This window comes from Mollisia scopiformis (genome assembly GCF_001500285.1).
Source record: "Mollisia scopiformis unplaced genomic scaffold LY89scaffold_16, whole genome shotgun sequence".
NCBI classification, from domain to species: Eukaryota; Fungi; Ascomycota; class Leotiomycetes; order Helotiales; family Mollisiaceae; genus Mollisia; species Mollisia scopiformis.
Window position 1 is genome coordinate 96,734 of NW_017263596.1, and position 25,138 is coordinate 121,871.

Here is a 25,138-nt window from a genome sequence, read left to right on the forward strand (position 1 = left end):
GACGCCCGAAGATTTGGCGACCGCGTCTGATGCGCGACTTCCCCAGAATGATGACGGCATCAACCTCATTTGACAACATTCAGCTCATTACACTTCTTGACGATGCTGCCAGCAGAAATCTGGAAGATGATATCTGATCAGATGATGAGAGAAAAGAGTTAGTACATGGACGGGTGATTTTGTTCACTATGGGAACTCCGGCCAAAAAGCGCAAGCTTAATAGCGATTCCAAGGCTTCACCTGCCACCTCTCGCAGTCTGGACTATTTCTTTGGAAAACAGAAGCAAGACCCTCCCAAAGCTGTGTCGAATGCAGAGCAGGCCATCGATCATAATTGCGATATCTCAGATTTGACGGATGAGCAATTGGCACGGAAGTTGCAGGCCGAATGGGACCAAGAAGATGATGCAACGAAGGAGATGCAGGAAAATACTAAAGCAGACGCCACAGAAATACACGCGGAGCTGGCAGACCTGCCGGAGCGAAGCAAACATACTCCTGCATCAGAGGGCGCCGATGGAGAAGCTCAAGAGCCGTATGAACAGCCGAATGATACAAAAGCAACCCCTTTTGTTTTTGGGGCAAAGGGCAAGAATACTCTCTCGCTACAATCTGCTGGAACGGCGGAAGATACAATATGCTCGAATATAACTTTCGACGAGAGCCCATTAACTTTCGATCCCTCAAAATATATCAAAGACTTACAAGGACACTGGGCTGCGGAGGGAGGCGATGCATCCTATGCACTTCTCACAAGGTGTTTCGTCTTAGTCAATAGTACACAGAGTCGTATCAAGATTGTAGATACTCTTGTGAATTTGCTCAGAGTGATTATTGAGGGTGACCCAAGTAGTCTTCTGCCTACTGTAAGTTTGGTACCCTCAATTCCTATATATGTCTCTTGTCGTCTATTCCAGACATCCTGTTTTCTTTTTCACACGAAGATTTTCCTTAATAAATCATGCCTGACCATATTTCTTTTTAGGTGTGGCTAAGTACCAACGCCATCTCTCCGCCGTACATTTCCTTGGAACTTGGTCTTGGAGGCTCCGCCATATCCAAGGCATTAAAGAATGTTTGTGGCTTAGACAATAAATCACTGAAAGCTCTCTACGATAAAGTTGGAGATGCTGGCGATGTTGCATTCGAGGCCAAGAAGAAGCAGAGCTTCACTCTTAGGAAGCCAAAGCCACTCTCCATCAAGGGTGTGTATCAATCCCTTGTGAAGATTGCCAACACCCAAGGAACGGGAAGCGGTGAGATCAAGCAAAGGGTGGTCGATCGACTTCTACAAGATGCTCGGGGTGCTGAGGAGAGTCGATACATAGTGAGGACGTTGTGTCAACATGTCAGTTTCCCAAATCGTTGGTGGTAAGAACATACTAATCATAACACAGCTTCGAATCGGGGCAGTCAAGACAACTATGCTCATTGCATTGTCTCGTGCATTTCTCCTATCACGCCCACCTGGCGCTGATTTCTCGCTCAGAAATCCCCAAGAACTTGCAAAGCTAAAGAAGGAGAATCTAGTAGAAGTCTGGTCTAAAGCAGAGGAGATTGTCAAAGCATGCTTCGCTAAGCGGCCTAACTACAATGATCTCATACCTATCATGCTCGAGATTGGAGTGTGTGATGAGCTACTCATTAGATGTGGTCTAGCTCTACACATTCCGCTACGACCTATGCTTGGTAGCATTACTCGAGATCTGTCTGAGATGCTCACCAAACTTCAAGGTCGAGATTTCAGCTGCGAGTACAAGTACGATGGTCAAAGAGCACAAGTTCATTGCGACGATCAGGGAAAGGTTACCATCTTTTCCCGACATCTTGAGCTCATGACAGACAAGTATCCAGATCTGGTAGCCTTGATCCCAAAGATTAGAGGCGAAGGTGTCTCCAGTTTCATCATGGAAGGAGAAGTAGTTGCTGTCGATCAAAATACAGGCGACCTAAAGACATTTCAAACACTGGCCAATAGAGCTAGGAAAGATGTAGTAATTGGCAGCGTGAAGATAGACGTCTGCCTATTCTCATTTGACCTCATGTATCTCAACGGCGAGTCGCTTCTTGACCGACCATTCCGCGAAAGACGAGAACTTCTCAGGGGACTCTTCACAGAAGTTCCCAATCAATTCACATGGGTGAAGAGTATCGATGCGACCTCTCAAGACTCGGAGACAGTCCTCGAGTTTTTCAAGAGCGCAACAGACATCAAATGCGAAGGCATCATGGTCAAGATTCTGGACAATTTACCAAATCCCAACCTTCAATCCGAAGTGATAGAAGAAAATGACTCTGCAGCACCAGAAGCAGCTCCTCCACCACCAACAAAAACCACCACAAAAGGCAAAAAGAAATCTGCCAAAGATGACCCCTCTCCAGCCGAAAAGAAGACCCGGCGCAAACCGCTTCTTGCTACGTACGAACCAGATAAACGCCTCGACTCCTGGCTCAAAGTTAAAAAGGACTACTCTACCACCTTCGACACATTGGACTTAATCCCCGTCGCAGGTTGGCACGGCCAAGGCCGCAAAGCCGCTTGGTGGTCACCTATCCTCCTCGCCTGCCGAAATCCAGAATCCGGGTCTTTGGAAGCCGTCTGCAAATGCATATCCGGCTTCACCGACTCATTCTACAAAGCCAACAAAGAATTTTACTCCCAAGATGGCCCAAACACATTAGGATCCAAACCAAGATACGTCGAATATACTGGAGGACATCCAGATGTATGGTTTGAGCCTCAAGAAGTGTGGGAGATGGCGTTCGCAGATATCACGATCAGTCCTACGTATACGGCTGCCATTGGCTTAGTGAGTGAAGATCGTGGATTGTCGCTGAGATTTCCGAGGTTTTTGAAAAAGAGGGATGATAAGGGGATTGAGGAGGCGAGTACGAATGATTTTTTAGCGGGGCTGTGGAGGAAGCAGGAGGAGAAGGCACCTGGTCCCGGGAAGGAGGTCCAAGATGAGGGTGATGAGGATGAGTAATGTATTGTGAATGGTGACAGGGTGTGTCAATGTACTTTACACTTGTACAATTCAATATTGTGGATAAGAGTCAATCCTGTAGGCAGCCATCATTGTCTGATATGAATCTAGAGTTCTCGTGACTGCGGTAGCAGAATGTGGGTCGGACTTTTGATCCCAAAGGTACCTAGGTATGTTATTGTTCATTGATCCGCTGGAGATTAGATTGGGCATGAAGTCAGGAATGAAGTTCAAAACATAAAGTCATTGTCAATGTCGATCCCGAAGACTAACTTCAAACTTGATTTAACATTCGCAAGAGTCTGTATCTATATCACTGAACAGCAGTAATATTAGTATTTATGATCACTACTGGCTTATTTACCAGTGTTCGTTCCGATGTCAAGAATTTAAGCTCAACACAATGTTGGTAACACTGCAAGTCACTAAAAGCACATTCAATATGTTCATTACACAGACAGATATTCATTGAATGTACGTGACATAAGAAAGTCTTCGACCAAGACTGATCAATTATCGCCCTGGATATGAATCCAGGCCATTGTGAGGCGAATTCATCAAAGCAGCATAGGAAATCCCAGAGACTAGAGTACAGTGATAAGGAAACGCCTCCCCATGCCCGTGAACTTCCTTTCCAATTTGTATCTTTCCATATAGAACATGAGGCATTTAAGCCTTGGCCTTGGCGAGACCCACAGTTCCCTTGCCCAAGTCGTAGACAGAGTACCACTTTCGGAGGAAGGCATCACCGAGAATAGCCAGTGGTCCTACTGGCTCTGGGAAGTCCTATAAAATTGTCAGCAATGGGTCATTCATGAATATCAATAGGTTGCTTACCATTCCCATGAAGGTGGAGATGCAGGAACCTTGAACCTCGAGGATATAGTCGTATGGGGTAATAGCAAAGTCGTAACCGCTAAGCTTGAAAGACATGTCTGGAAGCTCGTCACGCTTGGCGCAATCAACAGTGTACTGGCCATTATAACCCTTCGTGGCGCCCATCTCCTTGTTGAGAAGCTCGGCAAGAGTGGTTGGGAGAGCAATGAGAGAGGTTCCGGTATCGAGTATGACACCAGTGTTCTCAAGCTCAGCAGTAGAGTCACCGAAGGAGATAGAATCAAGGTCAACTTCCCAGTAGGCCTTGCGTCTCAATGGGATCTCAGTGATCTTGCCGGTGTAGTGATCCTTGTTAACGCCACCAAAGGTAGCCTCAGATCCTTCAGCATCGTTCTCGGTGCTGCCGAGATAGAAAGCGAACACTGGCTCGTCGAGCAAACCTTGCTCGATCATGTTGTAGTGTGGAGGCGGGATCTTATTGACGGAGATAGTATCGAATCCAAGACCCAGAATACCGTCAAATCGACCGAAAGCAAAAGCAAGACCCGGTTCTTCGGTAGCTTCTGCGAAGAGCTGGTTCTTGATCTTCAAATCACCAATGGTCATCACATCTTCCGAGACGAAACCGCTAAGACTGCCAGAGCCATATCGGATCTCGAACGATGATCCGTTCTTTTGGTATGTAGATGAGGAAGACGAATCGTACTTGGTGTGGAGATAACAGGCGATCGATCCACACTCGGATGATGGAACCCAGAGGTTGGAGCTTCCAGTATCGAGAACGACTTTGAAGGTCTGGGGAGGGGTACCAATCGTGATCTCAGAGAAGTCTGTTCCACTGTTAGAAGAGCTCCAGCTTGATTTAAGACTCCGACTTACATTGAGCGTTCAAGAAGTTGCTGACGGGGACCTTGTGGTCATCACCTTCAACGTGGATTGAGGTCTCCTTGAACATCTCGTCGACATGAGATTGAGGTCGGATACCCATATACTTCTGGCCAAGATGCCTGACATGCTGATCCATGTTGGCACCAGCAAGTTGCTCAGAAAGTGATACTTTCTTGAGTGGCATCTTGTGGATGCCAGCGCTCACAGAGCTCAGCAGCGACGCTGCGGCGAAGAGGGCGCCCTTCATGATTGCGATTCGAATGAAAGACTATCACTATCAAAGTAATAGATGGGTATGAGTGTGTTATGTTGATGCGCAACCCCGTTTGTTGATCGATTGATGGTTGTTGATGGGGAAAAGAGAGAGGTCGGGGGTGGGAAGCTCTCGGGTGATGACGAACTTGGTTGCTGAGCAGTTGTGGTTGCCTGTGAAATCACCGCTAACCCAACAAGGAGTGGCTGGGGGCGACAAGACAGGAACAGGAGTGAGGCGAGACGAACGCAGCCTTCGATGTAAATTTATGTCAAGAATCACAAGGGCACTTTAGAGGAATCCACCCGGGTCCATTTGAGAGTCTATTTGGGATAGTGAATCTTTAACCCAGGTATCTGTTGAGTGTTCGTCACCATGAAGGAATTCATGACCACACATGAGACGGATGTCTCTCCTTCACTACACCTCGGCAGTTCGTCGAAAACCAGTCATAAGGGCTCGTCCGATCATGAGGCTGACTGCATTGGCTCCATATTGGTGCCACGAGCTCCAGGTACGACTACGAAATCCTGCAATGCTACCACGAGCTTCTATGCCTGTTCGTTTTCTGGATATTCGAAACCTCTCGGAAGTCGCTCATATCGACTCGGTCGCTCCGCACTCGTTTAGACTCTCCTGCAACATGATGATTTCACAGGACGTTAAAGTATTCCATAAGCGCGTGCCATAATCCGAACAACCAGAAGTTTGATGTAATAACTCATTGTGTGGGTGTATGGGAGACGATCAGGATATATATCATCAACTTGGGACTACCACAAATTACAACATTCAAACATAGTCTTGGTCGTACAAGAACCTCACGATGTCATAATTAGTCTGAATGTTTGGCAAAACAATCACACCCCGTCATCCACGCTCTCTCCAATATCTATATAAGAAGATGGCATTTCTCTTTAGATAATTTCCTTTCCATATCTATCTATTACTAAGCAATCCTTTTTACAGCTAACAAGCGCACACCCTGACATCGAATCTAAGCCAGCAATTACACATCGCCATAAGAGACAGAGCACCATGAGGCCTGACTTCATTGACTATTGCAGGCTCGTCAAGCATTGGATGCAACGAGGATATAGCATGCCTGATGCACAGGTGAAGGCAAAGAAAATGGTATACGGACAAGGAGGACAAGACCAGCATGGTGGGAACGGGAACGGATCAGAAAATACTTCGGGCAACAATTTTGTGATAAAAGAAGAATCTGGTCAATCTGGTTAGCTCTTTCATATGAGCACCTGTCTTCTACATACTATGTAGCTAAGTACTATCTTAGCTTCCTCGATTTGGCTTGACATGGCTGTTGAGTACTCAAGACGGTCTCAAGTATGGAGGACCGACACTTTCAGGGACTCTCTAGTTCAAGCAGCATGATTTTTGCAAACCCACAACACCTTTTGTGCCTATCTTAAATCAAATGCTACCTTTCACCATCGCACCGACCCACATTAGTAAATAAGCATGCATGTCAACCAAAAGGCGTGGCGCACCAAACCTCTCTATATAGAAATCTCAAATGCCGTAGTATAAACAATCTTACTCCTCAACGCCCAAACCTAACAATGAACACCATCTCAGTCCCCAGTCAACTCTCCTTCATTACAAAACCTTACACACAAACTCGCCTCGCTACCATCAACTCCACTCATGACATCAAAATCGCCCTCCTAGAAGGACCATACATCTTCCATTCCCACCCTGACAACGATGAAGCTTTTTACCTCGTTTCTGGATCTCTGACTATAGAGATCCTTGACCACGAGGAAAAAGTGGAGGAAGTGAAGATGCAAGCAGGAGATCTTTTTGTTGTTCCGAAGGGAGTTAGACATCGACCGATCGGGAAAGAGGCTCGGGTTATGGTGATTGAAAAGAAGGGAGTTTTGGACGGGAGTGGAGGGTTGGCACAGCCGATTGAGGATGGGAAGTGAGAGCTGGAATTGGTATCTTATATTTCTCCTTCTATGCTATTGTAGAGATTGTGCCCATGATATCTTACACTGTCCTGTTCTGGAACTTCTCGTTGTATTGTACAGTGAATGTTGTACAATCCTACATATCGCTGTCATTATTTATTAGTTCTGTGACGATAACGGTTAGGATAATGGTCAGCCTGACTTTCAGTGCCGAATCGTCTCGTCAATATCCTCCTCCTCCCCCTCCTCATCATCTTCATCTTCGCCTAGCTGTTGATCCACATGGTCTGGCTGATGAGTTGTCCGATATTTCGCGACTTCATCGTCGGTTGGCCATCCATCCCAAATCTTGACTTCCTCTATCAATGCACGAGCTCGGGCTTCATGAGAGGTACCTTCACAGAAGACTTTGGATGCTATGAGAGTTCGCCTGAGATGCCTTGCGCCATTTGCAGTCTGCTCCGCCACAGTCGCGAGCTCGGCATGATTCTGCACCATCCATTCAAGCATGAGGATGATTTCGCCATAATTTTCGACACTTGCCATGCTGCGGACGAAAGCATGTAAATGAACCCCATGAATCGAATGTGCAAAGTGTGGTAGCATGTGATGGGAGGGCTCATTGCAGATGATAAGTTTCTTGAACTCAGTCTTAACAATGTCCGCAGCCTCAAGCACTTTCTCTAGATGGCGCCCAGTCATTTTGCTGTACGCTTTTGCATACTTCGTGAATGTATCGCAAATGTACCTGAATCCATGAGGATCTAGCTCAAGACCAAGGTGCTGAAATTCTTGCAGAGCAGCAGCTGTTAGGCGCCAGGCAAGCTCGAAGTTCTTCGGGTCGCTACACAACTGAGGAAACAAGACAATGTTCCGTTGCGACAGAGCTTGCCAAAGCGCATACCAGGCATACCTTTGCAACATGCCTGATGCTTTGAGGAGGTATGCAGCGTGCTGTAGGGGTTGAGAAAATATTGCGTGACGAGAATTGCCACTCCATACCTCACGAACAACCCAAACCATTTCCGAACCAGTATTATTCGATGGTTGTCCGTCTGTGCCTCCATCTCTGGGGACCTGAACAGCACGGGGAGCAAATCGGCATAGAAGTATTATGAAGTCTGTTATTGTGCGTGATGGTACAACTTTCACGAGATCTTCACGAACTTTAGCGCGGACTTCCGACGAAGGTAAAGTATAAAAATCCCCGCCATGTAAATATTCCAGACCAAGCTTGCTTAGTCCACTGTCATAGAGATACATCAAACCCTGTTCGATTGAAGAAGCGCGTCGTACTAGGAAGCTCAAGAGTTGGCTAGAAGGTAGCACGCCATGCGCAAGCATGTCCCGATAGAGCTCTTGCTGTGTAGGTGGTTGTAGCCGCGACCTATAGAAGTCTGTGATATTGTCATCAAGGACAGGCAACACTTCTCGCCCGTCTCCAGGCGCACCAGCATGCTCGTGCGGTTGTGCTCCTAGTCTTCTGTTTTCGTAAGAAAGCTTTCGAAACATTGCATAATACATGCGAGCTCCCGGCCTTCCACGTTGCTTCGTGTATTCTGTAAAGGCAGCCCACGCTTCTTGTACATCCCGAGTTGCTTCAACTCTCGCAGCCCATGTTCTAGATTGTAGACGCTCCGGAGTATTCTGGCCGAGGTGAGATCTGTTTTTCACAATAGCTCGTGTTTGTATCGTTGGCGTCCCATCCGGCTCCTGACCACCCAATATGCTCATGATATGATCATATGAAGCATCGGAGTATCCGGATTCTCTCTTACGCATCAATGCTACTATGGTCCTGCTGAAGTCTTCCTCCAGCTTCCGTTGGGCATCCATGCCATCTTGCTCTATTCGCCAGGGTGGCCAAGTCCTAGCTCGAAGTTTTGCGGATCTGGATTCCAATGAAGATTTCTTGGATGCTGTAAGCACATTTATGACAGCTTGATAAGCGGGTTGGTCGAGCATCAAAGGAGGAGAAAACGTGCTAGCAAGCCCCAGAATAATTTTTTGAGCAGACCAGTTGTACACCATAGCCTGATATGGCTCAGCTCTGGCTGGTAATGCAAGCGCCTGGAGAAGGCGATTCTGCAACCGGCACATTTGTCGATACCTATCGGGATTTGGGGTCCTGGAGCCGTGTATACGATCAATCGAGAGACTGTCAATGTATAGACCCACCATGTGCGCCACTGTGACCATTCCCGGAGGCCATATTTGACGGCACTGATGCAGCAGACGATGCAAGAGGACTGAGAACGAATTATCTTCGAAGTTGCGTAGTGGTGTCAGAGAGTCCGGCGAAGTTAGAGACTTTGAACTGAGCTCATTTTCATACAAAATCTGGTCCCATGCGTGGACTAGTATTGTTTTAAGAGTATGAACGCGTAGTATATCTCTTCGGCAAATTTCCAGAAACAGGAAAGAAGGATAATAGGACAACGTAGAGAAGAACAAATGTACCCTCTCGTCAGCGTTGTCTTCCAAGACAATCCTTGCCCAGTCCTTGACATCGTCAAAAGATAAGCCTCGCGCTCGCAGTGAAGCAAAAGCCCTTTTGTTGGCTACCTGGTAGTGCTCATCCCATTCACGCTGCCCCACATTAGTAAATGGTGTATAACATGTATCCAAATTTTCATCCTTACCTTTCGCAATTGAGATGTATGCAGGTAGTGTAACAGTATTGTCGGCAATTCATCCCAACCTAATCTAAATCGGATTTCCTTCCAATATACACTTCTTGCGGAATCTTCGCGAATATCCAAGTACTTCGCAAGGGCTTCGTTCGGTGTGACCATGGGTTTCTTCTTGACCGGTTCATGATTACCGGTTGGCGTCGATATGTTGCTAGACTTTGAGGTAGAGGTAGTCTTGATTGCGTCCACACCATTCAATCCCGGAATTTTGCCATGACTGTATCGGAAAGCATTGGGCGTACGGTGAATATGGAGCTATATTATCTTTGAGCAAATGGTAATGCTGCTGGGGGAACTGTAACGAACAAGTCTAGAACATTGTGGTCTGGCCGTAAAGAATGTCTTGAGCAGAAAGGGCTCTCCCAATTTCGAAGTGTACAGGCGCGATTGCATCCGTTCATATTGCCCGAGAAGCTCTAATCCTTGGTAGAAGAATTGATCCAATGGCGTGACGTTATCTCCCAGCGATTGTCAGTTGGGGGGAAGAATGCAAGTTGAATGCAGCGCTGCAGAGTCAAAAAGACTGTTGCAATGCTCTTGTGCAGAAAAAGCTCCCAGACATTGAAAGTCGGTACGTACTGCTAATTTTTAGTGGGTCAGAACCAAAGATGACTAAAACTCCGCTAGCCCCGAAACAGTCTAGCGCCATTTCTATCAGAATTACCAGCAGCATCTTGAACCTCATTACGACTGTGCACCAAATGAACTTTTTTGGTGAAAGAAGTCACCTCCTCTGAATCGAAGTACATTTCGCGCAGCCTTACATTGACTGCACCTTTGACGCTCGCGACTCATTGCAGTGGATGTCCACCACCACAAACTGCAGACCTCGTTCTACCGTACCATACCCTCGCTACCCTCGCTACCCTCATCGCGAGTCGCGACAACCGCGAAGCAAAGCTTTATTAGACTACATCGCAAGAATTCACCAACCTCGTCATGGCGTCAGCGAACGGGGTATTGAGTGTCCCCATACCTGCAGAGCCCCCCACCTCACCTTCCACGCAATCAGCAAAGCGAAAACGTGAAGATGCCGCTGAGTCCCTTGCGAATGGTGTTGCCGACTCCAACAGTGAATCGACTGGCGATTCATTTGCAGCATCCAAGTCTATGATTCGCGATTTGATTGATGTATTGAAAGGGTAAGTCATCCTACTCGATGTTTACAGGCATTTCACAGTCTCCTTGTCAACCATTTACATTCCTCTGCGCTCGACAGAGCTTTGCGAAGGGGTTTGGACTAACCTATCTAGATATGATCCCATCCCCTCTATCCTCGAGCGCCCGATTGCGGAACGCCCTTCCTCCTCCGGTCCCCAAGCCAAGCGTCAGAAGGCAGAAGATAAGGCTACGCAGCGATCTATCTTGACGCGGTTGTCTGAAGATTCGTACAAGAATGTGGACGAAGTCCTCGAAGATATCGACAACGCCGTCTCTGGTATTATGGAGTCACTTCGATTGCCTGAAGGGAGTGCACGACTGTCTGGCCACCAGTCTGAGATATCCTTGAAGGTCAAAGCATTCAAGCAACAAGCTCATGATCTAGTAAAGAGAGAGAAAACCTTGCAAGAGGACAAACAGCATTCCGGCGTGAACGGTACATCTTCCACCAAATACAATGTCGATTCTGCCTTGAGCTCGAATTCATCCAAGCAGGTCGCCGCCGATGACAACAAGATGGTTCTCACCCTTTTTGGAAGTGCTCCAGGAGCGAGACAGTTATTTTCCAGTCTGCAGATCCCACCAAAACGTGCAGGAGAACAGAGGGATATTATTCAAACTCTTCGAGAAGTAGGCCTACCAAATGGTATTACAGCGACACATATCGTACCTGCGGAAAATACTGGTCTCTCTGGCGATAAGAAACGCGTCCCCACTCTGAGCGATTTGTTTCCAACCCCGAGAGATGTACCCGTCCCATTTCCACCTAAGCCTTCCAAGCTTGCGACTACTAGATCGGCGACAGTCGGGTGGTATCAGCCTTCTGCCAGCGAACCATTACCAAGAAGTGCTAGTTATTCACGACAAACAATATCTTGCGGGCACTGGCTTGATTATAGCAATGTGTCCGCTTCATCGCAGGGTACCAAGCGAAAGCGTGATAGAGCCTTGAGCCTTGTGGGCGCGAAAGCTCCGACCGATGTTGAACCAGTCGAATCCGAGGCTGCAAAACTCGATGCATTATTTCGGAGTGCTTACTCGGGATTCGCTCCTACCAAAGACGATGCAGCGGCTGTTGCCCCAGCTGGTGTATTGAGCCGTATGTGGTGGCAACAAGTTGGCGAAAAGAGCTTCGAGAAACTGGTGGAGACCATGGCAATTGACAAGACTATGGGCGGATCAGAACTCAGTTCGAACAAAATCTCGGAATCATCCGATGAGCTTGCAGAGTTCGAGAATATGGTCGAAGAACTCGAGAATGATGGCATTGATCCGTCTCTCGTCCCTCTTGAAAGTGTGCCCGAAAAGTCCGCCGAGGAGAAAGATGTCGAAGAGATCTTGCAAGGTATTTCGGAATTGCTGGAGACCTTAAATTCTTACCAACGTATTCGACACATGTCACTGAACTCTGCGAGCCGACCGGCGGGACTTCTTTCTGTACCGGACACCACTTCTCTGGGGACTCCAACCAAGCCAAGTGAACCAGAGCAAGCTACTTACGAGATCTTGAAGTCCCAGTTGACTCTCATGATTGCAACTTTGCCGCCATATGCAGTTGCTAAGCTAGACCCTGATCGTTTGGCAGACTTGAGTATCAGTACGAAGATCGAGGTGCAATTGAATGACTATAAAGGCGTCATGGATGAAGACGAAGCAGCAGCGAAGATTAGGGCCGCCTCGCAATTTACCGCATCCTCATCAACATCTCGTGCTATCCCTCCAGCTTCTATTCATCGCACCAGTTCGACATCGTTGTATGGTAACCAGTATGCGACAAGTCGTCCTGTGCCTACTCCTGCGAGTCAATATTATGGTGCAACCCAGACACCCATTCGCCCACCCTCAGCGAATATGCAACGACCACCAGCCACTGCTCCAGTTGGGTATCAACCTCAGCGAACTGCAGTTCCCGCTGCGGCTGCTTATCGGCCAGCCCAGTCTTATGGAACCCCAACCTATCAACACCAGGCAGCTCGACCTGTATCACAGTCTTATGGGTCAGCTACCCAGCAGCATAGCTCAGGTCAACCTTACATGCAACCCCCAAGTCAGAGCTACCAGCATGTTCCGCAGACACTGTCTTCTGGCCAAATAAATGGCAGATATCCCGCTCAACCTGGCTATCCTCATCAAACTCCTACACCGCAAAACGGTATGCAGTACCGATACCCTAATGGCGCCAATTTCCCTCGACAGTCGTCTCCCCAGAAACCAGCTTACAGCCCTCAACCCACTACAGCCCAAGTTCAAACCCGGCCTGCCTACTCAACACCAACTCCTCCAATGCCGCAAGATCGGCCTTACCTTCAGACCCCAATGGGCCAGCCATCAATGGGCCAACCGACAGCCATGAATGGAACACCAGGAGCCCCCACCCAACACCAGACTTCGAACAATCTTACCCAATACCGCACTTTCATGACACAAGAGCAGCAGTCGAACATGATGGAACGTCAACGGTCTCTTCTAGCGGCTCAGCAGCAGGAGACACAGCAGAATGCTAGAAATGCAGCCATGGGCAATGCCAGTAATGGGCAAGTGAATGGAACTAGTGCGGTAGCAGCAGGTCTTTGATTGGCCATGTTTTTATAGATGGTCAAGCTGCTATTAGTCAAAAAGGCGTTGGATTTTGCGATGGATCTTTTCAGTGGAGTTGCGCACAATGCTAGAGACTGTCCTGGTCTTTGGGCAGTGGCATAGCCGGTTTGGCTTCAAATGTCTTCGGGCAGCTGATACTGTCGAGCTGTATGTGTAAAATTATAGTGAGCTCTTTGCAGACGCATCCAAATAATTGTAGATTGAACATAAGACTCAGGTTGAAAAGGATAAGTGAACATTGTAACCGAGTAAACTGCCCCCTTTTCTTTAATTAGGCTCTGCCCTCCGCTTGCTCCCGCGTGCCCAAGTGACATTGTGTTTGTGACTGCACCCGCCCCTCCTGCGCTAGCTCCTCTTGGCAGCCGACGTCATTCGCGTGATTCTGCTGTTTCCTGGTGTGAAGCATCGAAGCACCGTACAAATACCTATTTTGAAAGCCTCGCACACTCCAACACTGATATTGCTCTGTATGAAAGACGCGATTCAGGATCTGCTCAGCTTCGTAACAAGTATCCTGTCTAAAGAAAAACCGAGCCACGCATTCAAATCATCGAAACGCGCAACTTTGCAGCCTACCGGACGTAAAGATCAGCCCACCAAATATCTGCAGGAGACTTGTACCTCACGAATTTCTGCAATACCAAACAGGGGCAAAATGGCAACTCCGACTTTGATTGGGATGCCTGAACCTCCATCAAATCCAGAAACTCCCACAGAGGCACCGTGAGTACTTCCAACAGGCAGTTTTCTAAACAGTACTTACTGACTCGGGCAAGGGGCACCCCAAATTCCACCACAACCTCGCTCTCAGCCCTCTCAACAACTGCCATAAAAGATGGTCATCGTGGCTCCTCTTTCCCTCATGGCGGTCCAGGACATCGTCACACCCCATCCAGCAATGAAGCAGAACGCGAGCGTGCCGATCGCATCTCCTTCCTCGCTGGTCTCGAACGAGTTTCCACCGTTAGAGCTCCGAATCAAAATGCAGGAGCAGCTGGTGCTGGACCTTCCGCCAACGTAGGCCAGATTCCAGGTTACTTTGACCAAAATGGAAATCCTGTGTACACAACAAAGATGTCCACTGTTGGTTCAGCGTCTGCCACTGGCTCAATTGGTGGCCGGACCACAACTTGGGCGAGTGGAAGCCAAAAGGGACAAACAGAGGCTGGAGATGAAGATCAAATGAGCATGGATACGAATTATAGGGACATGGATGACAGGGATCGGTTTTCAGCCAGTGCTATGGACGAAGACATGGATGGAGATGGTATGAGTGATGATACAAGTCTCGTGGGCTTTGGAGAGGGTGCTGGCAGTACCGTCAGTGGACCAATCTATAACAGGAGAGACCTGAATGCTAGTCCAGCCGTGGGAAGAAGTGGATTAGCTAGTCAAGTTAGTGGACCTGGCACCCCGCTCAGTGCGTCCACGACAGCCACGGCCGAGCAGCAAAGAAGAGACGCGAGGATGATTGATGGCCTGGCAGATGACGCACCTGGTTATGTTGATACGGCCGCAAGAGGTGGTGTTGGCAGTCGAGGTTCCGGCGCTGATGCTGTTGAGAGGATCGTGAGAGATAGACTTGACGAAGGAGAGGGACGAAAACCCGCGATGGGCAGTCCTGATGAAGCAGGTCTGGGTAAATTCTACTTCGAGGAAAGAAAGTAGATGGTGCTTGGGTTCTAGGTGTTCAGGTTTGCATTTTGTCTTCCGGTTGGCGTTCATGTCAGTCTGGTGCTAGACGGCTAGGTGGCAGGGAAAGAATTGATATTCATGATACCAAACGGGAAAGTTATCCTAAAGTCCCCAGGACAATGTCAAGGTTTAAGTTGTGTTGAATATCAAGCACTCGTTTAACATAGCTGGTCGCATTATATTGCTATTATCAATGTCAAAGTCTGCGGAGTTCCTGTACCATTTGTTCTGTGCTATTGCCGTGAAATTACACTATGCATCCCCTAGAAAGACAAGAGTATATGAGGTCTAGTATGGGTAACCAGCTTTGCCGTCCTTTTCAAAACCACTCAGACACATTGAAGCCATCGTCTAAGTGTCTAAATATCGAGCAACTAATTATACAAATGGAATCATCTGTCAAACTAAAACACGTCGAGACAAACATCTTTAAATTGTAAACTCTGACCTCGAAAATCACAAGTTTACTCTATGGTAAAAGAAATCCCATTATTCTACTATCCAACATCTCATATCCGCTAAGCGTTGAAGCTATAATAATCTGGTAAACTAAGATCCTTCGCAACTTAATCACAGCTTTTACATACTGTAATCTAGATCTTGGTCCCGAAGTCTGCCGGTAGAAAACTTCGTCGAAGCGTGCTATGACCTCCAAACATTCCTGGTAGACTGGCCGCAATCAAGTTTGGAAACTCTTTTCTGTTGCAATAGCTTGCAGAAACTGGGGCAGTCTGCTCATGTCAAAAACATCTTCGAATTTCACCCCATCCTTGTAACACAATATCCCGTCCATGTACAAATCGCCACCAACGGCATGATTCAGCTCTTCTGCAAACCAGTTCGGATGCAATGGAGTCCATCTTCGTAGCCACATAAGCTTCTCCAATGGGCTCCGTGTCGATAAGCCTGTATCAAGGATCAATTTCTTCCGAACGCCTGGTGCAAAGCCTTTGTCGATTGAACCGAGAGTTCTCAACATGGCCATGTACTTTTCACAGTCACTTATGGATGGTGGTGGCGTAGCGCCCCATACAGGTAATCCTCTCCATCTTCCTAGCACTTCCTGAAACGATTCATCATGCCCAGTCCTTCGGTTGACGCGCTTGGTGAACACCAAAGTGAAATTCTTTAGTGCTCCTGTCCGGGACCATTCAACCATGGTTTGAAGGGCTTTTTTCGTGGAAAAGAATTTCCTTGGAACAAACAGGTCGAATTGAAGCTCAATACTGCGTAGTTGGCAGCTCAGCTGATGTGATAAGCTATCCCAGATTGTGAAAGTTGCCAGATCTTCTGGTCTTTGCAGTCGGAGAACATTATGCTTCCACAGGACGTGCTTAGATTCGTGGTATATTTGTTTACAAACCCGAAGCACCGACAACTTGATTGTTGCATCATAGAAGATAGTTCCTTCTGAGCTGGTAGGCACAATATTCAGAGGCTCTTTAAGATGTCGCCACGGCCAGTCATCAGTATCGGCTTCAATGAGTGAAATATAACCCGTCGGTGATGCCAAGACGTAAAGTAGGATCTGGTCCCGTATCTCTCTCGGGAGAGAATTAAGAAGAGTCGAAACCATAGCAGAAATCCTTTATCTTCCTTAGAATTGAGGTAGATGAGGGTTGTGAAGTTATACTCCGGAATCCGTCTCAGCCACTATACCCATTTGAGACTAGAGGCATCATGCTTTAGCCCACCAATGATAAGCTAGCAACCAAACCTTAGCTTGAAAATTTGGGTTCTCAAGAACCGCACAGCCAAAAATATTTCGAGCTTTTTGTACGCGGAGCTTCGACGGACAGCGATATTTTCCCAACCTAATATTGACGATACGAATTCCCATGCGGTGGGTGGTGTTCATCTAGGAGTATCAACACACAATATTCATCGAAAATGTCAATCGACTATTTGCTCCACGAGAGCGCGGTGGGGTATGCGATTTTCCATGTAGAACACCAGGCCGACACGATTGGCAATCGATTGAAAGAGGTGCAAGATGCCGGACAAGATCTTGCGAAGTTCGGAAAGATGGTCAAGCTGGTCAACTTCGCGCCGTACAGGTATATTCAATTGCCTGTAAACTTGTATCAGCTAACATCCGGACAGAGGTGCCGCTGAAGCTCTTGAGAACGTCAATCTTGTGTCCGAAGGAGTGCTCTCCGAATACCTGCGATCCAACCTCGAGCTGAATCTGCCAAAGCCTTCGAAAAAGAAGAAGATTGTGCTCGGTGTCCAGGACAAGAACTTGGCCGGAAGCATCAAGGCTTCTTTCCCTGGAGTCGAGTGTGAGACTGGTGAGACGTCTGAAGTGTGCGCCGATCTACTCCGGGGATTACGACTGCATGCGGGAAAGCTTCTGAAGGGTCTACAAGAGGGCGATGTTGAGAGAGCACAACTTGGTCTTGGTCACGCATACTCCCGTGCCAAGGTAAAGTTCTCTGTTCAGAAGAACGACAACCACATCATTCAAGCAATTGCGACTCTGGATCATCTCGACAAGGCCGTCAATACTTTCTCTATGCGCGTTCGAGAATGGTACGGTTGGCACTTCCCTGAGCTCATTCGAATTGTCTCCGACAACCATACCTATGCCAAGCTTGCTCTTGCCATCGGCGACAAGAAGAGCTTAACAGATTCCTCGCTGCATGACATTGCTGCGATTGTCAATGACGACGCAGATATTGCGCAGGCCATCATTGACGCCGCACGAGTCAGTATGGGTCAAGATATCTCAGCTACCGACATGGAAAATGTATCAGCATTCGCCAATCGCGTTGTCAAGCTCGCCGAATACAGGAGATCCCTTTTCCAATACCTCGTCGACAAGATGGCTATTGTTGCACCTAATCTTGCTACTTTGATCGGAGAGGTTGTTGCTGCTCGCCTGATCTCACACGCCGGATCTCTCACAAACCTCTCCAAGTACCCCGCATCAACTGTCCAGATTCTTGGAGCAGAAAAGGCACTTTTCAGAGCCCTGAAGACCAAGGGAAACACACCAAAATACGGATTGATCTACCACTCAAGTTTCATTGGAAAAGCCGGAGCTAAGAACAAGGGTCGTATTTCGAGATTTTTGGCCAACAAATGTAGTCTTGCTAGCAGAATCGACAACTTCTCGGAAGAGCCATCGACGAAATTTGGTGCTGCGTTAAGAAAGCAGGTTGAGGAAAGACTCGACTTTTACGCTACTGGTGCTGCCCCAACCAAAAATGAGGATGCAATGGTACGGATTCCGGCTCTACTCTTGTGTTGAACTCACGCTAACAAATGAACAGAAATCAGCAATGGATGCCGTTCTTGGAGACATCAACATTGCCGACCCCAGCGCAGATGCTGACATGGCAGACATCGCCCCTCGAGCCGTACAAAAGCAAGAGAAGAAGTCCAAGGACAAGAAAGAAAAGAAGGAGAAGTCGAAGGACAAGGAGGACAAAAAGGACAAGAAACGAAGACATAGCGAAGTCAACGGTGATGCTGAGTTGAGCGAAAAGAAGAAAAAGAAGAAGTCCAAGAAGGAATCTATGACTTCAGAATAGATAGTTTCCTGATCTCGGTTATGTAAATCTGGGCTTGCATCTGAGCATCTGGGCGTCGGTTGGTGTTTAGATGTCGGCATTGTGTGTTTGAATATTGGCGTTGTGGGTTATATCTAAGTCTGGGATGAGGGAAAACTTGTCTTCTGTGCAATTGGCATAGCTCGTCTTTAGATAGCGCAATGCCTTTTTTGTAATTTGTTTCTTCGCTTGGATTGTGCATTTAAGGTGCTTTATGTGACATTTCTGCATAAGCTCGACCCTCTTGAGATCAGAATCCAGAACTCCTCTCAACGCCTACCATGCTAGCCTGCCTGCCAATATTCTCAAAGCCAACGCACTACCAGGATAGTAGTTGGCAAACGTTAGCCATACGTGCGGGTATCAATCGCTTTTCAGGCACCTTCACTACCAAACTCATTTGTCCAGTCTTCACTTCGCTTAATGTCTTCTTGTGATACCGTTGGTCTTGCACCCTTCACAGCCTTAATGAAATCTTTCAACTGCAATGGGGGCTCTAGAAGCTTGTCTGAATCGACTTCAGTCCAGGTCATCTCCATCGCACCTGCATCCCCAGGTGAGCAAGGTGTAAGCTTTTCTTCGCCATTGTCTGTAACCTAATACGAGTCAGCCGGGGTCAAGAACTTTGAACCATGTGACCTGCCTTCTTGTAATGTGTTGCGGTCTGGATCTTTCGTACGGGCTGCATGAGGGCATCTTGCACCGCAATACTGATATCACTACCAGAGTAGCCCTCACTTAGCTCTCCCAACTTCCGGAAATCGGCACCAGTAAGTTCGCAAGGTGTTGAGCCAACGCTGATCTCAAACATCTTCGTTCTGGCTGGAAGATCCGGGAGCGAGATATGCACACGTCTTTGGAAACGACGACGAATAGCAGCATCCAATTGCCAAGGTATATTCGTTGCGCCGAGGACCAAGACACCTTTGCTGTCACGGCCAACACCATCCATCTGCACCAACATTTCTGTCTTGATACGCCGAGAGGCTTCCGATTCTCCCTCACCTCGGGGACCGCATAGAGCGTCTACCTCGTCGATGAAGATGATGGATGGTTTATTTTCTCGGGCCATAGCAAATAATTGCTTGACTAACCTGCCACATATAGTTAGCATTTTCGTTCTCATAACCATGCCTGCTATGAACGAACCTTTCACTCTCTCCCATCCACTTGCTGACCAGATCGGAACTGCTGACACTGAAGAACGTGCTGTTTGCCTCCGTAGCCACAGCTTTTGCCAAGTATGACTTCCCGGTACCAGGTGGTCCATATAACAGAATACCCTTCCATGGTTGTCTCTTCCCTGTGAACAAATGTGGAAACTTTATAGGGAGAATAACCGCTTCTTTCAGCGCTTCCTTTGCTCCCTCCAACCCAGCAACATCTTCCCATCTGATATTGGGCTTATCCTGTAGAATCGCACCCGCAAGCGCGTTTCTCAACTTCTGGCTCTCAGGGTCTGTTCCCTCTTCCTCCTTCCCCTTTCCTCCGCCCCCCGTTGACGTCCCATTCGCGCCAACCATACCAGGCTTTTTCCGCTTTGCATCGTCTGCTAAATGCGCCTTCAACTTCTCTGCTCGCTCCATGTATTCGCCCGCCTTCGCTCTGATCATCTCCTTAGACTTGGCGTTCTTCTCCCATTTCAGTGCTAGCATGAATAGCTCAAGGGACGAATAGTAGAGTTGATATGCCTTCTCATATTCTGCTGCTGTGTCTGCCTCGATGGCTTTCTTGACCGATTCTATAGCGCGGCCTAGAAAGTCGGTGTTCGACATCTTCGTGGCTGGAATCGTAGACTGAAAAGGTTTTGCAACGTCTCGGAAGGGACCTGAAGAGAGAAGATTCTGTACCGTAATTCCCAGCTCGTTCGAAAGGTCTCCGAAGTCGTAGTTCGTGTCCGCCGCTCGACTGTGTGGTATGCCGCGGGGTCTAGATTTCGGATTAAATTGCGCGTGAAGTAAAGCTGCCGCCTAGCTTGGAGATCCTCGGCGAACGAGATTGGGACAATGGGATGATCTCTAGGCGAAACCACAGGATCTTGCGCGATCAAGGCGGGCTTGTTGGTCTTGCTCTGGGAAGTAGCAATGTTTATGACGGTGCAGCTTGGGTTCGCTAGGCGACTTTGACCTTGCCCCGCGATCACGCTAGTGGGACGTCTTCTAGAATTTTGATATTTGATAACCTGCTCACGAAGCTGCTGTAAAGCTATTTCTTGACCAATTTCTGGTTGGAAAGACACTGAAGGATAGCAGAAAGGTCAGATTCATTCAGAGCCTGATTCAAATTCGAGCGGCAGACGCTCACGCAGCATTTCCAGACCCAACCTAGGTAGCTCAGCATCATGGCAGACACACAACAGAGACTGCAAGGTCTTTCCGAGCAGTTTCAGAAGCTCCAAACAGGTATTTGACGTCCATACTTCTTAAGGAATCTTGCTAATGAGTTAGTATAGATCTACAGAATAATATACAATCACGGCAAAAGCTCGAGTCGCAACAGCAAGAGAACAAGGGCGTTCAAAAGGTCTGTAACATTGGACTTCCTCAACAAGACCCTGACTAAATGGTACAGGAATTTGCAAGTCTCGACGACAATTCAACTATCTACAAATTAGTTGGACCTGTACTCCTGAAGCAAGATAAAGCCGAAGCTATATTGGGTGTAGATGGCAGATTAGAGCTCATTGGGAACCAAATGTGAGGTCTAGCCTTCGATTATACGACTGGGCTGATAAATTAGCAGCAAGGAGGTAGAAAAGCAGATTAAAGAAGCACAAGACAAGAGTGAAGAGCTGAAAGCACAGGTTAATTTCCAGTTGGTCGCCTGCAAGTATCGAACAGCTAATAATTGGCCAGATCATTCAAGCTCAGACAGAAGCACAAGAGCATGGTGCTCAAGCACAAGTTGCCGCATGAAGGGATAACTGAACACAGGTATTTGGCGTCTAGGGAAGATCTGCATTGCATGGCGCACGATACCGAAGAAATGTTCATACCAAACCTGGAGCTTTTTCTTGTCCAAATTCAAAGTAACCTAAGGCTTACAGGTTATTGCATTTCCGACAGAACTTCAAGCTTGTCAACAGATGTCTGATAGTTCATCTTACATTTTCCACAGCTCCTATCTACTTCCAAACGCAGGAGTAGCAAGCCTCAGTGGGCAACTGTCGAAACGAAATAGAAAGAATTAGATCTTTGTCGGCTTCTTAATTGAGTATTCATCTTGAAACGATAGTACATTGGACTATGAGCTTCAATTTGACACTTTGATAATCTGTGCTGAAGAATTCACTAGTCACCCCCTTTTCTACAAGACAAAGAAGCGTGTGGCCAAAATGTCCAGGAGATACAAAGATATTCAACTCAGTAGCGGACATACTATTGAATGGTTAAGGGCTTCAAGTGTCTCCTCCTTTCTGTTTCTTACTATTTCCAGCTTCAACAAGTCGGTCTCCTAACACACTTTTTCCACTCTTTACCCTGCCACTGCTTTTCGGTTTCTTGTCAACTCAAAGGCAGCCCTTTTACATATAAGGCGTCAATATTCTGCGAGTATCATCTTACCATCTACATCACATTTGAAGCGGAGAACTACAGACAGCCTTCGCCACCAGTCCTGATGACTACTCCAACGACATTCCCACCGTTTCCCAAACTTCCTACAGAAATTCGACTTCAAATATGGAGAATAGCTATGCCTCGAAGGGTGCTTTTCGAACGTGAGGGACCACGCAAGTCGTCTTTTCGACGCATCAATTACTCCTCGATTAATGCTTGTAGAGAGTCGAGAGAAGAAGCACTGAGATACATCAAGACTTCAGGCAAAGGGCGTGACGAAGTCGTGTTTGACGCTGATGGAGACATCCTCTGTTTATGCTACTCCGATGTCCGTATGATAAGCAACTGGCCCCGGTCGAACATCAGCGGGTCTGGCAAGCAGCATGGTCCCTACGAAGAACTGTTCCGAGTTGATCTCACGCAGGTACTGAAGCGTATCCAAATACTCGGAGACGTCCAAGTCCCCTGTGGAGAAGGCTTCAAGTACAACGATTTCTCGCAAGTCTTGGTGCCAATCTTGCGTCGCTTTCCTGCCATCAGAGAAATCAACGTTGGGAGACTCCGCAGTGATAGGTTGAGTGTGAAGACTGGGACTCGGGGACTTGTCGGAGGCATAGAAAGATTTGCCATCATGCGCAAGCCAACTGTGCGGAAAGTCCGGGCCAGAGTAGAGGAAGCAATGGCGAAGGAAGAATTGCTTCGTCCTAAGTGGAAGGCTCCGTTCATCAGCTTTGCACAGTTGAGCGATGAGCAGTAAGTAGTGAGCAGACGCCGGAACATAGCAGTACCCTACTGATAGGTTTGAGGTGGAACTTCGTGGCACAGTGGAAGTCATGAAGTCTTTGCGAATATGACCAACTCCGAAATCTTGACCGTGAAAATTTGTTCGACACTTAATTTCACAAGTATAAGTTTCTATGCCGCATCTACTAAGTGATCGAGGTGGTCAAGTCTGAGGCAAGGTTGATTGCAGCTTCCTTCGATAGTTCTTTCCTCTTTTGCTTCGTCACATTGGTCTTCCGAGCCGTCAATTTGCGGCATATCTAAGTTGTATTCTCTACACAAACATTATTTCGAGCACTACGACCTGGTAATGGTTTTTATTCCATAACATTGTTTTTTCAATCATATCCATATCGTGGTGCCCGTCCAAGCAAGCCTAGATTGCACCTCTGGCCAGCAGCAATAAGGTGTTCTCGATTTCTTTTGCTACGCAGAGTCAGACCCGTACAAGCAGCGGCGGGGCGCCTGGTTCATCTTCTGTCGACCAAATTTCGTCACTATGGAGCGAGTCCCGATCGAGTCGTTGCGAAGCCCTGCAAGTTCTGATGAACCCAAGAGGATTAGCCCTTACACAACACCTTTATTACTGTTGCCCAAACTCAAGAAAGAAAGAAGAGAGTTTCTAGAGTTAAAATCCAGTGTAAATCTCAAGACAGAGACAAATGAGGGGAATGAAATACTAGTAAGTTCAATTATCGACTCTAGTACGCATCTCTAAAGACTGACGAATGCCGGAGCAGAGTATGAACCAAAACCCTGACCCTGAAAGGCTTTCTCGTCTTCACGTGAGTGGCTCTCTACGTTGTGGAGACTCAAGCTCAAGCCCGTGCCATAGCATGGCATCTATACAGGTGTGAGGAAATATCCGGTCGAACCTAGCAAACTTGAAGATAGAGTGGTCCAAGTCAAGTTGAAGACCAGATTCAAGGCTGTGAGGAATAAGGAAGCTATAGCAGCAGCACATATCCTCACGCAGATGTCCTCCGATACACGGACGACGGAAGAGCTCGAAGTGGCCGAGACACTGCTACAACTACAGTCCAAGCCGAGAGTGGCCAAACTTCATCCACCCTTACAGGTAAATGGCGACCAAACATTGGACAGTGACGCAACAATCTCTGACGATGCGACTATTTCTGAGAGGGGCACACCGGAGCCAGCCCCAAAACGACCGAGGCCTAATTTTCGCCCAGCAGAGCTAGAACAACCAACCAAGAAGAAGAGAGGAGGTCGTCCGAAGGGATCAAAGACCAAGCCCAAAACCACCATCACAGCTAACAACAACGACAACAAGACCTTGATTGCTGAAACTGAGGACGTAGAAGTGCAATGCACAATCCCTAAACAATTTGGAGCCTCCGCCAATAGAGTTCTGTGGTCTGACCGCCATGTTTTTGAACACACAGCAGCATCACCGGAGGAACCAAAGGTTAATCTACAACCACCACTATCAAGTCGGGCACGTATAACGACTGATTCAACTTCTGAATCTGCGCGCACCGAAGCAGATAGAAGGCGATGGGAGGATGCATTTTGCCGATAATTGTATATTGCGGCATGGTCGAACAGAGTCTGAAGAATGGAATGAGCAAGATGGACAATTGGGTCTCGTGCCAGTGGATGTGGTCTGTGGAATAGGATATCACGCATTTCAATGTGTGAAAGACCCTTTTCAAATCGCCTCAGAGGAGTGGAAAATGTCAAAAAGGCAGCATGGGAGTGTTGATTTTGCAAATAGAAAGCCCTGGCAGGAAGGGGGTTCCAGAATGATAGCAATGAGCAGCACAGAATCCACACCTTGTTGCTCGTGACCCTGACATACACAAAACGGAAAGAAAAAGGACTCGACATCTGGGAATCAGCCCCAGATATTTTTTGTCATCGACCTGCTCTTACCATTTGCAGCACCTTCTCAGCTGAGTTGAAGTTGAATTGAAGATGAGTCTAGTCAGCTAGCGTGGTGGGCTTGCTTAAGTCCTTTCTCGTCCTCCCGCAACCCTTCGTCCTTCCTCAAAACTTCTACTTCAACCTCAACCACTTCTCTTCATCACGAATCATCCAGCTCAGAGCACGTCGTCGACGTTACCGCACTTGGATTCTTCGACGCGGGAGACCTTCCATCGATTCTCTTTCATCAAGCAAATTCTTCCACCCCCACATTCACCTTCGGATTTTCGCACAAGAATTCTCGAAGGTGA

The 25,138-nt window shown here is 47.6% G+C and overlaps 11 protein-coding genes across 11 annotated transcripts; 7 read left to right on the forward strand and 4 right to left on the reverse strand.

Annotated features, from left to right (window-relative positions):
* Window positions 1-17: 17 nt before the first annotated feature.
* Window positions 18-3,057, forward strand: LY89DRAFT_619694 (DNA ligase-like protein I). Its single transcript, XM_018210890.1, has 3 exons — window positions 18-866; window positions 986-1,348; window positions 1,398-3,057. The coding sequence occupies exons 1-3, from the start codon at window positions 189-191 to the stop codon at window positions 2,985-2,987; spliced, it is 2,631 nt and encodes an 876-aa protein (XP_018069002.1). The 5' UTR covers window positions 18-188; the 3' UTR covers window positions 2,988-3,057.
* A 562-nt stretch (window positions 3,058-3,619) lies between these two features.
* Window positions 3,620-5,333, reverse strand: LY89DRAFT_686337 (putative vacuolar protease A). The gene is made up of 3 exons (XM_018215262.1): window positions 4,704-5,333; window positions 3,825-4,654; window positions 3,620-3,773 (listed from the first exon to the last, which is right to left on the reverse strand). Exons 1-3 carry the CDS (start codon window positions 4,957-4,959, stop codon window positions 3,657-3,659), a joined length of 1,203 nt encoding a protein of 400 aa, XP_018069003.1. The 5' UTR covers window positions 4,960-5,333; the 3' UTR covers window positions 3,620-3,656.
* Window positions 5,334-6,474: 1,141 nt separating this feature from the next.
* On the forward strand, window positions 6,475-7,134 carry LY89DRAFT_686338 (uncharacterized protein). The gene has a single exon (XM_018215263.1). The coding sequence runs from the start codon at window positions 6,549-6,551 to the stop codon at window positions 6,912-6,914; it is 366 nt and encodes a 121-aa protein (XP_018069004.1). The 5' UTR covers window positions 6,475-6,548; the 3' UTR covers window positions 6,915-7,134.
* A 71-nt stretch (window positions 7,135-7,205) lies between these two features.
* LY89DRAFT_619700 (uncharacterized protein) lies at window positions 7,206-9,730 on the reverse strand (the record flags this gene model as incomplete). The annotated part of the gene is made up of 2 exons (XM_018210891.1): window positions 9,542-9,730; window positions 7,206-9,464 (listed from the first exon to the last, which is right to left on the reverse strand). Coding segments are annotated over exons 1-2 (2,412 nt in total), but the record flags the coding sequence as incomplete, so codon positions are not given.
* Window positions 9,731-10,290: 560 nt separating this feature from the next.
* Window positions 10,291-13,562, forward strand: LY89DRAFT_783748 (uncharacterized protein). Its single transcript, XM_018222717.1, has 2 exons — window positions 10,291-10,734; window positions 10,846-13,562. The coding sequence occupies exons 1-2, from the start codon at window positions 10,532-10,534 to the stop codon at window positions 13,325-13,327; spliced, it is 2,685 nt and encodes an 894-aa protein (XP_018069006.1). The 5' UTR covers window positions 10,291-10,531; the 3' UTR covers window positions 13,328-13,562.
* Window positions 13,563-14,006: 444 nt separating this feature from the next.
* On the forward strand, window positions 14,007-15,019 carry LY89DRAFT_589301 (uncharacterized protein; the record flags this gene model as incomplete). Its single annotated transcript, XM_018209522.1, has 2 exons — window positions 14,007-14,074; window positions 14,128-15,019. The coding sequence occupies 2 exons, from the start codon at window positions 14,007-14,009 to the stop codon at window positions 15,017-15,019; spliced, it is 960 nt and encodes a 319-aa protein (XP_018069007.1).
* A 426-nt stretch (window positions 15,020-15,445) lies between these two features.
* LY89DRAFT_686341 (uncharacterized protein) lies at window positions 15,446-16,655 on the reverse strand. The gene is made up of 2 exons (XM_018215264.1): window positions 15,634-16,655; window positions 15,446-15,578 (listed from the first exon to the last, which is right to left on the reverse strand). Exon 1 carries the CDS (start codon window positions 16,620-16,622, stop codon window positions 15,726-15,728), a length of 897 nt encoding a protein of 298 aa, XP_018069008.1. The 5' UTR covers window positions 16,623-16,655; the 3' UTR covers window positions 15,446-15,578; window positions 15,634-15,725.
* Window positions 16,656-16,793: 138 nt separating this feature from the next.
* Window positions 16,794-18,854, forward strand: LY89DRAFT_649065 (pre-rRNA processing nucleolar protein-like protein Sik1). Its single transcript, XM_018212041.1, has 3 exons — window positions 16,794-17,103; window positions 17,150-18,269; window positions 18,322-18,854. Exons 1-3 carry the CDS (start codon window positions 16,937-16,939, stop codon window positions 18,580-18,582), a joined length of 1,548 nt encoding a protein of 515 aa, XP_018069009.1. The 5' UTR covers window positions 16,794-16,936; the 3' UTR covers window positions 18,583-18,854.
* A 120-nt stretch (window positions 18,855-18,974) lies between these two features.
* On the reverse strand, window positions 18,975-20,375 carry LY89DRAFT_588754 (vacuolar protein sorting-associated protein-like protein VPS4; the record flags this gene model as incomplete). Its single annotated transcript, XM_018209499.1, has 3 exons — window positions 18,975-19,189; window positions 19,240-19,694; window positions 19,750-20,375. The coding sequence occupies 3 exons, from the start codon at window positions 20,373-20,375 to the stop codon at window positions 18,975-18,977; spliced, it is 1,296 nt and encodes a 431-aa protein (XP_018069010.1).
* A 367-nt stretch (window positions 20,376-20,742) lies between these two features.
* LY89DRAFT_649071 (Prefoldin) lies at window positions 20,743-21,945 on the forward strand. The gene is made up of 6 exons (XM_018212042.1): window positions 20,743-20,856; window positions 20,918-21,002; window positions 21,053-21,123; window positions 21,172-21,296; window positions 21,343-21,403; window positions 21,456-21,945. Exons 2-6 carry the CDS (start codon window positions 20,942-20,944, stop codon window positions 21,513-21,515), a joined length of 378 nt encoding a protein of 125 aa, XP_018069011.1. The 5' UTR covers window positions 20,743-20,856; window positions 20,918-20,941; the 3' UTR covers window positions 21,516-21,945.
* Window positions 21,946-22,067: 122 nt separating this feature from the next.
* Window positions 22,068-24,698, forward strand: LY89DRAFT_720146 (uncharacterized protein). The gene is made up of 5 exons (XM_018218545.1): window positions 22,068-22,910; window positions 22,983-23,062; window positions 23,375-23,622; window positions 23,681-23,725; window positions 23,776-24,698. The coding sequence occupies exons 1-5, from the start codon at window positions 22,219-22,221 to the stop codon at window positions 24,481-24,483; spliced, it is 1,773 nt and encodes a 590-aa protein (XP_018069012.1). The 5' UTR covers window positions 22,068-22,218; the 3' UTR covers window positions 24,484-24,698.
* Window positions 24,699-25,138: the final 440 nt, after the last annotated feature.